The sequence below is a fragment of the Pogonomyrmex barbatus genome, unplaced genomic scaffold (assembly GCF_055798465.1).
Source record: "Pogonomyrmex barbatus isolate J1 unplaced genomic scaffold, ASM5579846v1 scaffold18, whole genome shotgun sequence".
NCBI lineage: Eukaryota > Metazoa > Arthropoda > Insecta > Hymenoptera > Formicidae > Pogonomyrmex > Pogonomyrmex barbatus.
The window spans coordinates 170,768-188,580 of NW_028297114.1; the positions used below are offsets into that span (position 1 = coordinate 170,768).

General features: G+C 41.6%; 1 protein-coding gene across 3 annotated transcripts in view; it reads left to right on the forward strand.

The window, feature by feature from the left end:
- The window catches only part of LOC105428791 (neurotrimin), a 148,362-nt gene that overhangs the window by 121,529 nt on the left and 9,020 nt on the right, over positions 1 to 17,813 (forward strand). For all 3 annotated transcript variants that reach the window (XM_089074999.1, XM_089075000.1, XM_089074998.1), the window contains exons 4-8: positions 6,492 to 6,650; positions 10,353 to 10,481; positions 10,833 to 10,970; positions 16,315 to 16,464; positions 17,357 to 17,401. In XM_089074999.1, coding sequence (XP_088931125.1) covers positions 6,492 to 6,650; positions 10,353 to 10,481; positions 10,833 to 10,970; positions 16,315 to 16,464; positions 17,357 to 17,401 — 621 coding nt within the window. The remainder of the gene's footprint in view (positions 1 to 6,491; positions 6,651 to 10,352; positions 10,482 to 10,832; positions 10,971 to 16,314; positions 16,465 to 17,356; positions 17,402 to 17,813) is intronic.

Here is a 17,813-nt window from a genome sequence, read left to right on the forward strand (position 1 = left end):
AAATGGAGCGCAGTATTCCGGATAACTGCGTAATCGCCTGTGGATAAATTTATGTCAATTATACCTAATCTATATAAGTTTGACGCTGTGTGTGTGTGTGTGTGTGTGTGTGTGTGTGTGTGTGTGTGTTTTGTGTACGCTTTGGATCGTGAATAGTTTTCGTACAAAGAAGCATAACTGTTTCGTCATGGATGTGTACGAACCAATCACAATTCTGTTTAGCAATTACAATCGTGACGTGATTAATGCGCCTAGGTACTTATTTGCAACTCCCCATTGCCGTTTAATAAAGCCACCGTTAATACTCATCACAATGAAGCGTGTGCGTGTCTTCTCATGGCATTTCGTACAATGCCCGCGTTATTTTGATTTCGCGCGTCCACCGAGTTCGCGCGGATATCTTCGGACCATGCAAAACCGGTGGGCGAAATCCCCGGATCCGGTAAAACTCTCTTTGTTTCAGCAACACGCTCGGCCCCGCGCGATATGTGTTAATCACACCGCGCCGGTACGGGCGTCATGCGCTTCTCGGCGCCGCGCCGCGCCGCGCCGCGCCGCGCTGGCGAGGTCGCGATTGATGCATGAACGCATTCATCCGGCTCGCGGTAGTTACATTTTAACCATCTATTTGCGAAACCAGAAATGCTGCTTTCGCGCGGCGAAAATAAATTTAGACGATTTAGTTATAAATCCAATTAGCTCTCTATGCGGCTCACGCGAGAATGCCTGTTATTCCCTTTCGCCTCTCTCGCGCTCGCGATCGTAGCGCGAGCGTAGTTTCAATATTTTTCGAACGGACAACGGTGTGTATACCCCCTGATTGGCTATCCCGCGAACACGCGTGCTTCATAAACTATGCGAGGCATTCATTTAACGTTTGCGAAAAACCACCGATCGTGGCGCGGCGTAAATTTATATTCTTCATATAAAGAGCCGGCAATTTCGATAAAATTAACTATCGCAAATAGCTGGCAATGAGTCGACAATTTCAATGAAATTAACTATCCTTTCAAGCCTGCAAATAAATAGAATTAAAATTATGCATTCCGTATACGTGTACGCGTGTATGTGTGGAAAGCGTTTAGAGCGTACATAAAATATACGAGAGAGATCGATAATTTTTTCTTCGATCGTTCTTAGATATTTTTTGAAAGCAAGATAAATACAAGATTAATTAAGCATTAAAATTAAAGAATTAAAGAATTTAAAGAATTTCTTGCAGCTACAAAATATCGTTGATTATCCAACAATCAATAACTCGCCAACAATCAATAACTTACCAGATGATATCCCTTTTGTTTAAATACGTTATTCAAGTTCAGCAGCAAGCTAGCTGTTTGCTGAGACTCAATATTGGGTTACTGTTAGCGAATTCTGCGAACCAATCTCTCCTAGCAATCGCGCTACATATCTCCCTGTGGGCGCTTCGATTCGTTGGCGGCAGCAAAGTTGTAAGCTGCATATTTTATCTGTGATAAAGTGCATCGCCGATACTCCTGCTGCTCGCGCAGCTTAGTTCCGTTAAGAACTTACTACTTCCTTTCGCTGAATCTATGCGCATCCGCGGCGAAGCGGCGATCCGATAAAAAATATACATCGCCATCTCTTTTGTACGTTACTATAAATATATCACGCTCTCGTTTGCTAAAAAAGTGCGAGAAATGCAGAAATTGCAGAAATTAAATCCAAGTATCGTATACGTGAAAAAGAAGAAATATATATATATATATATATATATATATATATATATATCGTGCATTAAAACGAGCTGGCTTATTTATAAGTCGCGTATAAAAGGTATCGAATTGAAATTGATTTGTTTAGCGTTTACTAAATCTCTCGTACATGACGAGACGTCTACGAGGGTCTAGATTCGTATGCTTCGGGATTAGTCGGGAATCCGCAGATAAATCCGCCAAACTTTTCTCCCCGTTGGTCTATTCCCCAGCTGATTTACTAAGACCCGCCCCCGATAGCCCTGCAGGCGGCACTCGTTACAACGTCGTTTCCGAGCCCGGAACGAATTCCCAACTTCGCTACGTGGCATGTCGTGTTTCGACGTGAGGCAAACGTTCCCCGCGTTCCCCCGCCATCCATTCCCATTCCTTTCTCCTCCCACGCTGACCGTTCGATTTACGCATCGAAATTAAGCCACGCTCGGCTTGCGGTGCTCGTCCGATGCACTGCACTTTTTTAAACCCGACCCCACGCTACTCAACGTCAGTTGCATCGGTAGAAACGACGTTTCGCGAAACGAGCACGCCATTGGTCAGTGCTGAGCCCAAGAGAATCTGGTGGTGCGGTGAAGGTTGTTACGGGGTGGGATGGACGAGATAGAGCTGGATTGATACCTGATACAAGTCTACCTCGCTTGAGAATTTTTGCGCCAGCGCCGCTCCGAAGAAGGGAAGGATGCCAGTGCTGCAAAAAGCATGGAATACGACGGAACGTCTGATTGCTGTCATTTAGCGAGAAATTCACGAGTACTCTCTTTTATAGCGTCAGGTAAACGAATATCGATCGATATAAAATATGGGGGATAGACGGGAAAAATGTTTGGAAGAAATCTCGATATGCATGGCGTACATCTGTACAAATTTTTTTCCCACTGGCACGAAACTTGAAAAATAATTTGGTAGAATGTCAAATTCCGCTCGATTTCACGTCAGAATATTTGGAAATGTAGAGGGGATTTCAAGAGGGCTGTGTCGTCGATCCAAGATCGGTGCGAGTCATTCCTCGGTTATGCCTCGATAACACCTCGGCATTGTATGGAAACAATGTTAGATGAAACGAAATGCATAGTCACATTGAGGAGTGGCGAGTTTCTAGGACTCCATACCGACGACGGTTGTTGTCGGTAAACGGGGGGTAAACGGGGTGGGCGAAGCGGATTGAAGTTGATACGCGATACTGGGGTTTTGCTTTAATATATAGAATTCTCCGCAATCTCTTCGTGTGCGGCCGGATATCATAACCAGACACAGCATGCGGAACAATGCGAATAAACTGTGGTGTGGAAGCGTATCGCGGACGTATATCAATTCCGAATGGTGTTCAGCAACGTTGTAACGACGAGGAGCCATTTACATATGGTTACGTAAAATGCCGTTTCTACGGAATCTTGCGCAGACGTCAGCGGCGCTATTCCGCATTATTTTCGTCAACTCGTGATAATGGTTCTACGAAAATTCTACGAATATTCTGCACGTATCAAGGACGATAACGTCGCTCGTTGATCCAGGCCAAATAACTGCTCGCTGAAAAAAACTGAAAAGAATCACTCGCTGAAAAGATCACACGTTAAGTTCTGTATTAAAATTGTTTTATATCCCGATATAATCCACGGTGTCACAATAATAGAGCACTAAGCCTGGATTGATGTGAGGATGACGGACGCTGGACGAGATACGACAGCACGACGGCTTAGCGTAATGTGTGCGACGCGTAATGCATGAGATAGAAACCGTAAAACGCGAACGTGCGGAATAACAGAAACTGGGCCGGCCATTACTATATTAAATGATTGGTAATCTAATCTGGATCTGGACATACGTTTCCATATTTCATAAAAATATATCCGATGCTTCAATCGCATATGTGTAATCGTGTAACTTTAGCGGGACTCTCTTTCCACGTAACATCGTCGACAAAGCTTTCTAAAATTCATTAACCATTTGTACACGTTTTTCTATTTAGAAACTTGACTAGATAAACTCAAATACAGATCAAATATAGATATCGATTAAATATTGATATTGAAATAACGCTTTACGTACGAGTTAAGATTTAACTTTAGATTGATGCAATATGGTAAACGGTAGCGGCCGCATGAGTGATTGCATCTAAGTTTTGTTTTGTAGTTTGGTCTCTGCGAGGTTACAAAACACATAAAATAGGGGACGGAATAGAGGAATAAAAGCGGATTGCAAGCGCGGTAATGTCCAATTTGTTGTAAAGTTTTCATTGAATACATCGGCTTTAGCAGTCGGTTAGAAATCGACTATAAATAAGTCACTGGACTGATTCAGTTAGGGAAACTAATTAATTATATCGAAAATAAATTTATAAATAATCTATCGCAATTTATCGGATGTAAGTCACATAGATTTATATTTATATTTAACATAATATATATTTTTAATAATAACATTATTGAAAAATTATGTAACGCGATATGTGTCTACGCATACGTCATCATAAATAAAACATTTATAAATTAATATAAATTTATTTTTAATATAAATTTATTTTGAGCAAAATGTTTCTCTCTTTTATAAATACAATAATTTTTTTATAATATAAATACAAAACATGGCCAATTTCGGAAAATTTTTTTTTAAATCACTGCTATCATTAATATTTCAATATTTTCACTGATTAATACGCGGGATCGTATATCTAACATTTTAATTTTCTCACTTTTCTTATGTATTTATACACTGTTCGGTGCGCATATTGATTTATAATATTATTTAGTCTATTGTGTGCTTCGATCGAATATTGCTGATAAACTGGGCTATGCCGTGCACCACGAGATGCATCGATATCATAATCCGCGTGGTCTCCAAATACATGCGTACGGTCAAACGAACGAACGAACGAACGAACGAACGAACGAACAAACGTTCGAGGCTCGATTGTGCGGAGGGTAGAATTGGTGAAAGAGAAGTGGGACTTCCCGATGGTCGGCGGAGACTCTAGGTGACTTTGATCCGCCAATTCAGCATCACCCATACGGGCACTCAACCGCAAATCGAGTTCCGGCCGTAGGGCGGAATAAAATCGACCCCGTCAACCTCGATCTGCTCCCCTCGGTAAGCGATGCAGCCTTCGGGCCCCGATTCGCATGTAGGTGAAGCTGGTAAGACATTATTCGCGAGGGACACGTTTGTCCCGGGAGGGAAAGAGAGAGAAAGAGAGAAAGAACGCGAGAGGGAGGCGGAAGAGGAAAAGATAAAGGAAGAGAGCTCGGGACTTTAATGGATGTAGCAAAATGGAAAAGCCTGGCCGCGGGATAACCGGGTCATGCTCGGGATTATGATTTCCGCAAAGAGCGCGTGTGTCGCGCGTTGATACTCTTTCAGGATCGCGATCGTAAAGTCCGCCGTTTTATACGGCGGGAGCCGCAGCGAAAGTAGTGCGGTTAGGTAAGCTTCAGCGATCTGCATTTGTATACACGGGATTTTAATGGGTGCGCGTTTTCTCGGAAAAATTGGATCTCGGGAAATCGCGCGAGGCGATTTCGTGTTTTGCACAGCCGCGTATGGATGCTCTTGAAAAATTTTGATGACGAATGTGACGAGCGAAGCGAAGAGTGCACGACATACACACACACACACACACACACACACACACACACACACACACACACACACACACACACACACACATATACATATTGCACACGCAATGGGGACTCGATATTCCGGACTATCCTAAACTCCACGAAACTCCCGGGAAATCGTGTGGAACCCGAAACGAGAAACTCGTCTCCTTCGGTTTGCTCTCTTTAATGCCCGAATATGAAAGGTCCGACATTCAGTAGGTAGGGCGAATTGTGCGCGCATGGGGTGGCTTGCTTCCGCCGGAGATGACGCGGATGCGTTCCTTCCCGCTGTTATCGTTCTCCACTTTATTACGTGCAGCCTGCATGCGTCGTGTATGCGCACGTGTCGTCCCGCCGTACGTTGTACGTGAACGGCGTGGAGTCTCTCGTAGTTTCCACCCTTCTCGTAGGGTATACAGAGAGCTAATCCGCGCCGGCTGATTTATGGACGAACAGATATACTTGTCCACCCCTTTGCTGCCTTTGCGAGAAGTAACTTACGAGCGTTATTATTGCGCTAAGTGTTACGGCCAAAGCTCGCGCTCTCGTACATTGGAAAGATCGTATTTATTATTCCGTATACATTTTGTTGGTGATATTTTCTAATTTCTAGTAGTAACTAAATGCCATGCGAGCTCTTTTACTAGATATCGTATGATCATAGGATCATAGGATCATGTCCATTAGGAGGATTAAAGACAAATATAGATGATCCAAATATAGGTGATCCAATCCCGCGGTTTTTCTTGATTTAATGTACTTTTCTATCTAACGTAGTTCTGTATCGAATCTCTGATACGATACCTGGCAATGGCAGTTATTTCTGATGAATAGCTTTTCGCGGAAAGTCGCAACTACTTTTCATTAAAATAATTTCGTAATCTGTATGCAAATGATTAAGATGATTCAAATAACTTAATCTCATCTCTCCTCCTCCTCCTCCTCCTCCTCCTCTCTCTCTCTCTCTCTCTCTCTCTCTCTCTCTCTCTCTCTCTCTCTCTCTCTCTCTCTCTCTCTCTCTCTCTCTCTCTCTGATTGCGCCTCTTCTTCTTCATAAAATATTTATTTCCAAAATTACAGCCATGTACATTCTGCGTCATCGAGTTCATCCGGCTTATCGATGCGATAGCATATTTTAATGCTCGTACTTTTCTGCCGACAGTGCCGCCCGATATTCTGGACTACGACACCAGCACGGACATGGTGGTGATGGAGGGACGAAACGTGACTCTGCGTTGCGCCGCGACCGGTTCCCCGGCGCCTAACATCACCTGGCGACGCGAGGATGGTCAGCACATTCAGCTTGGGAACGGGGATGATGGTGAGTTTTAACGAGTTGCTCGCGAACGAGCGTAATTCGCAGTCAGGCCGGTGATAAAGCCGGGAAAATTTCGCTGAATTAAGGTGACTCGCTTTCTCACAGCCGCCCCCCTTTTTCGTCTCCTAGTTACGGCGAGAGCTAATCGAATACGACGAGCAAAAGACGTGGCATTTGATACTTGGTTGGCAAAGTGCACTCGGCGATCGTTCGAGATGCGGTCCTTTTCCAGGATTGCGCTTTTAATCTGCCCTCTCCTACTCTTTTAAGCGTTCGCCTCGAAATGTACCAAGTATATTTTATGTATCATTAATTCCGCGCTGGACGATCACGAAATTTCTGCGCTCTGCTGTTTCCCTCGAAAGGACAGTTTAATTTTTCTCCTTTCGGTCCTTCACAAACTTTTTTACATTATATTTGCCCTCTGTGTTCCGGTTCTCTTTTACTGATATTTCCGTTATGAAACGTTGATTTCACTTGTTTCGTTTTTTTTTTTTGTACTTTTACTTACACGAAGCTGTGAACTCGCGTAAGCATGTAAGCACACGAAGGGAAAACTTCGCTTATGAAGTTTGTAACTTTCATAGCTGACTTGTAAAAATATATATATATATATATATATATATATATATATATATATATATATACACGACGCTTTTTTTTCAAAATAAGAAAATTCAATTCCGTCTGATAAACGCCTGCAAAAGCGGACGAGTTTTAAATATTTACGAATTCAATCTTGCAAATTATTTTCTGAAAAATAAAATGAGTACGCGCAGCTTTCATCGGAAGATATCATTCGAGAACCGATTCGACTCGCAAACTCCGAGTGTAGCACGGATCGAGTAAATATCCCTCTAACGTCCCTAAACGCGGCGGCAACGCGCCAAAAGCTCACTCCGTTACGCTGCGCGGCCGTAAAGGCCGCCTCCTGAAAAAAGATTTACGTTCGACGGCGGAGAGATACGTTCGGGCTAAACTGCACGAGTGCATTCGAGTCGTATCAAGCCCGGGCCGCCGGCGCGGTCGCTCGGGAGCGCAAACACGCCGCGTGGCAAGGCCAATAGGTTAGAGCGAGGTGATACGTTTGCAGAGAGACCGAGGAAGATCTTCTATATTTGCATTGAAATTGGCAAACACGACGGGCGCGCGCGATACGGCGACTCCGCGTGTACGAGGGTGCATGCGCCCTCCCGTATGGCCGCGAGTACGTGCGTCACGAGGGGCGATAAACAACCGGACCGACCTTAAACCACGATTACGCTATCCATAGTTCCGCTATTACACCATTAATCCGATAAAGTGCGCCACCGAAAAGGGAGACATCGCGACGCTTCGGCTGTGATGGGTCGCCGGCTTATTCGTCGGGAAATAGATACTCTGCGTACTCTGTTTGCCTTCCGAAAGAATACCGCATTCGCGTAACAGTTTCTCCGTTGTGCACTGCAGATGTATGGGGGACAGGTGCTCGTGGCGGCGTTAGAAAAGAGATTTCCATAATGATCCCATGATGTATACCTTAATGATATTACAATTAAGATACTGTTACTATGAAGCGTTATTGGATTATTTGGAACTTGGTGACATGTCGTAATCTTGTCTCGACGGGTCTCGAACTTGAGAAAGTTAGCGTCATTAGTTTCTGATATTATGTTACGGAAATATCGCCTAGAGCATAGAACATCACGTTCCGCGTAATTTTTTTCTCAATCTCTGCGTGCTTTTTATTGCACTCTTGATATATGTAATTATTTCTCCTTTATTCAGGTTTCCTTTATCCAAAACGTTTAACTTGTCATCGACGCGCAAACATTCTGCCGCATTTAATTTGTAGTCAAGTAGTCAAATGGAAAGATATAGGGAGACTCCAACTCTCGAATAAGTAAACTGAATTTGTGCCCTGTAATGCATTGTGTATGAACTATGTGTTGTCAGAGTTGACGAACTCTCCGTAAATTGCTATTTGAATTTTGAACGTGTGTGAGTGGAAAAGATATAAACTAATTTCTAAATAAACTAAGTTTTTTTTTGTTTGGCTTACATCTCTATTTTTGAATATCAAATTAATTGAATTAATAATTACATACTAAATATTCAGAGAATTTTACAGTATATATCACATTTATTTTCTTTTTTATTACCGACTACTACGTTATTGAATGCATTTTATGAATAACAGGAATTTATGAGATACTTGGTTCAACAATTTCAGAGAATTTAACAGTAGTCAGCAGTATGTTTTATTTATTATCTTGCGTTGTAGGTATACTAGTATAATTTAAAATGCTTTATAGAGGCTGCACACATGCTCGGAGCAGCTCACAATCGAGTCCGCAGCTGCTGCATTATGCGGTCGTTCGTCAAAACAGTTTGCACATTTTCCCAGTGCATTTTAGCACGCGAAAGTGGTCCTTCTTTGCCGGTGATAATGGTTACATTGATAAAATGGTAAAAGTTCGCGTACAATTTCCACTTGTGTGCACGATGCGAATCAGTGCCGGTGTTTTTCTCGCGCGCGATATTTTTCGGTTTTTCACATCGGGCACAATAACTATAATGATTTTACAGAAGATTTGCATTTGCTCGTACGCACAAAACCTAAACGCGTTCAATCCGTTTTCAAATTGAAACGTATAAGTGATGGAACTTCGGCAACCAATTTCCGTTACGTCGCGTGCGACAGTACTGACGTCAAAAAAGTTGCACGAATGTACTTTGTGAACTTCAGTGAGGTGGACGAACACGTTTAAAAATATGACTCGATGAAATTTCCAATGCAAAGTATAGAAAAACGTTATCTCGGCGTTATTCGTGCCACTGATTGAATTAAATAGAATCGTGTTGAAATAACTTGACTCGGAGTCATCGTATTCTTTTTTTTTTTTTCTAAATTGGAACAGATATTTTAATCCTTTTTATTTTTAAACTTTTATGGCATGATTGAAAATCAAAAACTGGCGAGTAAAATGAGTATATTACGGATGGAAACAATATTTTTTAGCAGAATGTAATCCCGAAGATTTTCAGGATTTTCTATAGTTTCGGACTGCCAGTGCTAATAAAAATATCGACGTCAAAGGCCCGTCGATCGGGCGTCACGCACTTTTCCCGTGCGCCAAACTGTCTATAGCTATAACTTTATCGAAATTCCCGGAAACCGTAACATCCCCGAGAATAAAAAACAAAAATTTGGCGAATTCCACTGAGGTCCGACGTTCCATGTTTCATGGAAAAAATCGATTGACACCAAAAGCATTCGATGTCATAGTGTAAAAGTTACATCTACCTCGATTTATCACCGATAACATCGATCATATTTCGCACGGAAATTCTCGTTGCAAACTTATTAATACCTTTCTAGCCTGCAGTTGTAATCCCTTTCGCTCGGCGAGATCTCCTTTTTTTATTATTTATTTATTTATCGACAAATGAAATTTTTTTATTCTGACAAATTTCGTAATGAACATGACTCTGATATCTGAAATATTCTATCTAGAATTATTTTCTCTATCTGGAATTATTTTCATACTAGTATATTTAATAATACGATATATTATATTTAATAATATATTATCGCTTTATCTTATAACATTCATATTCACATTCCTATTTTAGATAATTAAATGTCTATATATTCCATGCGTATATTTTTGGAAGATCGCATCTATGTGACTCTTCTATTATAATTGCTTTTTCTAATTCCAGTTGCGAGCGTGGACGGCCCGAGCTTCAATATCACAAAAGTGAACCGGCTACATATGGGTTCCTATTTATGCATTGCGTCTAATGGCGTGCCCCCCTCTGTCAGCAAAAGAATAATGCTCACTGTTCATTGTACGTATGTTCACTCCTTGCGCGTTTTATTTCAAATTAAATTCAGTCGCATCTATTTAAATTGTACGGATTTTATTCTTTTTTGTGGCAAATTATTATCATAAAATGTGAATAATCAGCCGTCGCGTTTGTACTAAGGGTCGACAATTTATTTAACTGTCAGAGATATGAAAAAAAAGGGAATATAAAATGAACACGAAAAAGGACATTTTGTATTCACGAAGCTATAATAAAGAGTAGTTATTAAAAAGAGTTATGTAAATGTTAATCAAGCATTCGTGAAGAAGAATATCGTATAATTTGAAATTTAAAAGTTGTGTACACGCCACCAACACACGCCGATTGTTTCAGTTCCGCCGATGATCTGGGTTCAGAATCAGTTAGTAGGTGCCCGCGAAGGCCAGAAGTTGACTCTCGAATGCCACTCGGAAGCATTCCCGAAGTCTATCAATTATTGGACCAGAGACCAGGACAAGATTGTGCCGCAAGGTGAGTACTCATCTCCGATAAATAATAAACGGGTAAAAGTGTAAAACAAAAGCGCTGAACGAGCCACTGATCTGCCAACGGTAAAGGATAACGAGAACCTTTCCGCGCGATATTTTACCACACGATATTACGATTGCGTAATGAGAGTTCGCGGTCGTGTTCACGACGAGATCTCATGAAAGAGGAGCATGACCCGGTGGAAAGCGGGATGACTTTACAATTTTGTAATATGCATCGCTTGCGGCACGCACCTATCCGCATTTTTTGATGATTCATGTAACTTTACAAGAAAGAGAGAGAGAGAAAGATAATTACACCCTGGACGCGTATTCCTCCGCGTAATGTGCATTCGCGAGGAAGGAAAATAACCGGTTGTAACGAACCCTCTGAATAATGAAAGCTTCATACCGAACGCATAAACACGCACACCGGCGAAGCGCGAGTATAAGCGTTTTCACTCTGCTTTATGCGCCGTCTATAAAAGGTGGCTTTAATACTTTGCATCGATCCCTTTCTCCGATCTGTATCTTTTTCGCGTATCACGGGGCCTGCACATCACACACACACACACACACACACACACCACCCGCGCGCACACGCACACACACACACACACACACACACACACACACACACACACACTCCGTACCCCTGTCGAGTACATTCAATCGCCGGAGGAAGCTGAGCGGTTACGCCGCACTTTTACGGCGGAGAATTAACCGCATTATGAAATACGCGGTAGTCTCGCTGGCGCCTTCGCTACATACATTTAACAGTCGAGAGGTACGACGCGTAACCGGTGAATTAACCGTAACCATTATGATCCTTGTATCCTTTATACGCCTTTTGTAATTTTATTTTCCCTCATTGCAACACTGCCGAGAGAGAATCACGTGTACGTTCTGCAGGTAACGTAATTATACCGGGTTATTGCGGATATGCGAAATAGGTGCTTACGGCACCTTCCGGTTTCATTTAAACAGCTGACGGAAATCTTCGGACACGCGGGATTACGTGTTAACACGATCGGGGTGGGGGGAGGCGGGGGGGGGGGGGGGTCGAAATTCACATTGTGCGCAACATTATTGCGTTCGATACAGATGCAAATGCTAACCACGGCGGCGATGTAATAACGACCGGCGCAGAAAAGGGCGATCCCGCTCGTGTTTGGCGTTCATATACATAGTCGTCGCGTCCTTAGCCTTCCTCATAAATGCCAGATAAAATTGTGTTATACCTTTAACGTGCTACCAGGATTCGCATGCATTATTCAGAGGCTAATTCCGGTCGAATAAACGACCCGAAAGAAGAGCCGCCGCGAGATGTTCGCGCGCGTTACGCGGCTGATACTGCTTAAATAAATAAATCTGACGGTATTAAAAACTAGATTGCCTCTTGTAATCGCCATATTGCCCCCTTCTGCATTTATTTCGAAGATATACAGGGGTCGAACCGCGTGTAAATTAAAAGCAGCGCCGTGTTTCTCCGTCGGTAGAAATTCATTTAAGGAATTAACTTCTAGATTAGATTCATGGATAAAATGGCATTAAAGGATTTTATTCATAGGAGAATTTAAAGATATCTTTCTTTATGCGTTGCTAAGCGCGTGCTGATCAATAGTAATGGGATTAATGGCAGTAAAGCCATTAAAACGGAAGACAAAAGTTTTAATCCCGTAAACGCCATCGCGTATAGAATTTACTCATTTATTCAACGAATGGTATAATAGAGAAGAGAATAGAAGATTTTTCTGGAATGAATGGATTGTTTAGTCAACGAGCATTATGATTTGGATGCCCGCATTGATTTATAGCCACGATAGCAGTGACGCATAAAAATCGGATAGAAAGTTTAGAATATACGGAGAACGATTAAACTATCGCGAAAGATCGCTGTCGATACATTTTTGAGAGAACCAAACGGCACGGTAGCTTTGTTTGCCCTTTTTTTTACGGTTACATATTCGTTACAGTATAGTGCACTTCAGCATGAACAGTGGCTAGCCCCGGGGCGATGAAAACGTTCCATGCGAATTGCACACTCGTGCATCCTGTGTTTTCTTTCATTTCTTCGGCCAATTTCCATTTGCGTCTAATTGAAAGCATTCAAATAAACAGAATCGGCGGAACGGACTGTGATTGTGAAAATTTCATCCCGCTCGCTTTTGACCGTCTCATGTCAAAATCTGCGAGATTGCTCGTCCCGCATTTCTCCTTTTTTTGCACTCGGCTATTGGCTGAACGTGATCAAAGCTAATACGGGCTGACGTTTGTTTCTGTCGTCAGACCGTTAAGTTATTTTCCGCGAGATTACATCGATGAGATGCCGCAAACAACGTGGTAATATATATTCGCCCTGGCGATTATGCGCGGAGTGAGAAATATCGCGAGCGGAGGGGCACATGGAATGCATGTACGAATGGCGTGACTGGAAAAATGATTGGGGGCGATTTCACGCGTTTTAACAAGACGTACCGTGATCGATGCTAGAGGCAGATAGCGTCGAACTCGTCGTTTAGATCGGAAATAGTTCTTGGTGGCGACGTCAAACCTAGAAATACCGTGCTGTTCCAAAAGAGAAATGAATCGGTCGATCAAATAAAGAAGTGAATCATGTGACTTTATTTACCATTTCCATAATCGAATTCCACAATTCGTGTGCGCACAGAATAAAATCAAAATTTGCACATGATAAATAAAATAGAATGTAATCGATGCGGCAAAATATAACGGGAGATGAATATCGATCTATTTTTTATTTTTTAATAACGAATTAAAATCAGATAGGATAATAATTTCTTTTTTATGAAGACCTATTTATATCAAAACTAGATTTCAATAACCTATATTTTCTGACGACTCACTCTGTATAATTCAAGTTTTACCCTATACAATTAATATCGCTTCTAAATCGTCTACGTCGATAACAAGTACAATAGAAATGAAATTTTTTTCCTTGGAAACGAATATAACTGGACTGACAGCCATTGCCAAATTCTAATGTCAAGGCGAGCAATTTTTACAAAAGCATTTGTCATCTCAATAATTTTCTCTTACTTACAAAACTGCACGGAAGAAAGTTTAATGTTTTTTTCTTTTTTAAGCACTTGTACAGGAGGACTTTGCAGCAATTTGCTAGAGTTCTTAAAGAGCAGAAAAGTCGGCTGACTTGAGTAGTATTAAAGGGCGTTATTTCGCTTTGCTCGTTATATTCACCAAATGTTAAGCATTAACATTTCATTCATTAACTTGCGAAACGATAAAATTATAGTTCAGACAATTTGCATTTAAATTCTCGGTGAGGAAGAGTTTGTTGGCATAATCCAGATATTTTCCATTTCATTGAGTAGCGACTGATGATTCAATGCTTTGATCGAATGTGTGAGATAATCTTATTTTTTAAGATTGATATTCTCGTGGTGGACATTTTCACATTTTTCCTTATAGTTTTCACTTTTTTCAACATTTCAAATTCGAATCGCTCGACAGTTCTACACATATTTATCCTTCATATTTCATTCAAAACCCCAAAAATCATCTTTGAATCCGAAGCTACAATTTAAAGTCATCGTCATCGGACGAGAAATCAAATGATTTCGATGCCTTACATTCGCCCATGTGACGTAGCTCGCATAATCAATCCAAACATCTAAGAGCCCAGCGTTTTATCAAAACGGCCGGCAAATCACCTATGCCGATCGACGTCGTAATAAATGGCATTCGATTTCGGGTCGGAAACGACTGTTCAGACCGACAGTCGTCTACGAATTTCCGTAGCTGTTGAAGGTAACGTCACAATAGTTCAATCAGGTCGGAAGATGGTAGCGCCATATGTTGCGACTATTTCGGTATTCGACGCGCGGCGGTCTTAAGTTAACGTGATTTCAGTTTCGATCGATGCCATTGAATGATGCTTCCGGTTCTCGGCCCGTAAGATTCCAAACGATGTTCCTTGGGTGGTGTCGCGCGAAAAGTGCCAGCTCGGAATGCAAAACGGAACCATAAAAGGAATACAGCCATGGCCCGAACATACTTTGGATTCGCCTCAGAATGGACTTGGAACGGATAATGCACTTTCCGTGATCGCGAATGTTGATATTCGCCATTTCACGCTGTTACGTTTGCAGGATTCGATGAGATTCATAAATTGACAAATTGCATATAGCGCTACATGGGAAGTAATAAAAGAACGGATATTTGCAAAATTATCAGATAATCACAGTACGTTATCGCAATGAAAAAGCATTTAAAAAAAACATTAACTATTTTCTATCTATTTCTAGTGTATTCTGTGTGTGTGTGTGTGTGTGTGTGTGTGTGTGTGTGTGTGTGTGTGTGTGTGTGCGCGCGCACGCGCGCGCGTGTGTGGATCTCGCATGTCAGCAAAACAATTTAAAATTTATTGTCACATTTATTCTCGAACGAGTGACAAGTGGACAATATTTATTCTCGATATTCGAATAAAATCATACATCAATCTTTTACAACGATAAAGAAATTTAATTATGTGCAACGCGAAACGTACGTCTTTTGTTGCATTGCTGCTTAGACTTTCACGACGATCTCTCCGACGGTGAGTCGAAAAACCCACGTCTGTAAAATCAATCACGGGACGAGAGAAAAAGTTTCACGAGACACGAGTGACGTCTCCAAATAGATCGTGCCTGCTACTTATTAAAGTGCTCGACCGACTTCTCCAGCAGAAAATAATTAGGAAACAGACTTCTTTGTTAAATTCCGGTTTTCTCATCCAGCCGTACCTGCCTTTGTTCAGGAGGCGCACCGCGAGTGAGTCGTTTCTATGAGATTTTTCGTATTGTCACCGCGCCGGTTGACCTACATACCATAGATGCACGAAGGACAGACGGTTATTTAAAAGCCCTCGATTACCGCCGCATATTCCGATAAAAATATCCACGATCCGGTCGTACCTCTATTTCCAGGCTCCACCCGAAAGAGTAAATCACGTCAAGGGAATGACAGGTAACCCGGGGCAAACGTGACTGACAGCACATGACGGAAAAGCGAATATTTTTTTTGTTTTTTTTTTGGTTTTTTTTTTATTTTTTTTATTTCGGTACGCGCGCCGCATCCGGTTGATTTAAGTTTGATTTTTCTGGAATTGGGACAAAGAGCGCGGATATAATGTCCGCGTACACATATAATTTCTTTTTTTTTTTTTTTACAAAGAGAAGTATATCGATGTAATTTCAATCGATATAATCCGATGGGGCCGGTATGCGAATCCGAGGGCAAATTTATCATTTATTCTAACGGCAACGAAAGAAAAATACGATGAATAAAACTGCGCAGCGCATTACTGACGGGATTGCGATTTGTTGCAGGAGGAAAATACGATCCGGTGCTGAAAGATAACGCGTACAAAATACACATGAAGCTGACGATAAACTCCGTCAGTCCGGCGGATTACGGCTCGTATAAATGTGTATCCAGAAACTCGTTGGGGGACACTGATGGCAGCATTAAAGTCTATCGTAAGTATAATTATGGCATCTCACTTCTATATAAAATTCTTTTTTTTCGCTGTTCCTTCGTTGCAACAGGGACGTGTATTAATGATTCCCGTAATGACCGTTGTCTGGCAGAACTAATAGACAGATATACCGCGCAGAATAAATTGTAGTAAAATTGCAACGCTTATATATATATATATATATATATATATATACAAGATGTATTTCGCGTGCTCGAGATGTACTCAGATTCAACAAAGTAGATCCGTGCAAATCGCTTGCGTAGCACGCAGTGGATGCAGCTTATTAAGCAGCAGCTGTGTTAAAATAGTTGGAATTTTTACCGAGATACCGACTGAAATCTGGCGTGAGATAGGGCAGACCTTATATTCTTAAAAGCGCTCGCGCTTATGAATAAAACAATATTTCGCAAAAATATTCCGGCGGCTGCGAGAGGTCGCCTCCGATTCGGAATCACGACGCGGGAAAGTTTCTTGGACGTGCTCAACCGTCGCGCGATACTTAGACGCTATAGTTTTGGCGAGTAATATCCGCCAGTGTGTGAATCGTTCATCCTGAAAATGGCAAAGTACGAAGAGGCGTACCTGCGAGCCGTTAAAATTGTTTGCACTTGTAGAGTGAAAGATAACAAGGAGTTAGAAACGTGTCTGCGAGTTAGAACAATGCGTAAACAAAGTCGCGAGTTAGAGAGTTGACTTTGAAAAGACTATCCGGCGTTATTGCTCGCCTCGTTATTTCTTAGCTAACCGGGCCCTTTCGAATCATCTTTCCGAAAGTTCCCCCTCCCCCCCCCGAGTTCAAGAGATTCTTCAGTTCGCGCTTTAAATATTTGACGTTACTTTGAAGTGCAACGTCGTTTGAATAATACTGAATGCTCTTATTTGCTTTTCAGCAATATCGAGCATCAATGCAAGCGGCAACAGCACCAAATACAAAGGTAAGTAGTATTTTTTACGTAAGCAGTTGATCAAACGCGCGTAATTCTCCTTTTCTACACAAAGAACAATTCTCCATGCAGTGAAATTGACGTACATGATTTTGCAATCTAATATATATATAATATAGCGGGCTCACTTTTTTAGAAAATTATGCACAGGATAACGCATTTTGCACTAATGAGGAGAAACCCTCATTGAAATGAGAGATGAAGAGACTCGCAACTTAATTTCGAAATTGCTTTATGAATTTCAATGATATTGTGAATGAAACCACTTCGTAGAGATAGTAAGCCATTAATTAATTAACCGCTTCATTCCAATTTCGTTGCACGAAATATATAAATCGATTGCCCGTCCTTATTGCTCGCTCTGTATTGAGAGGTACTTTTTGAATGATGAAGCGTAGTGTAC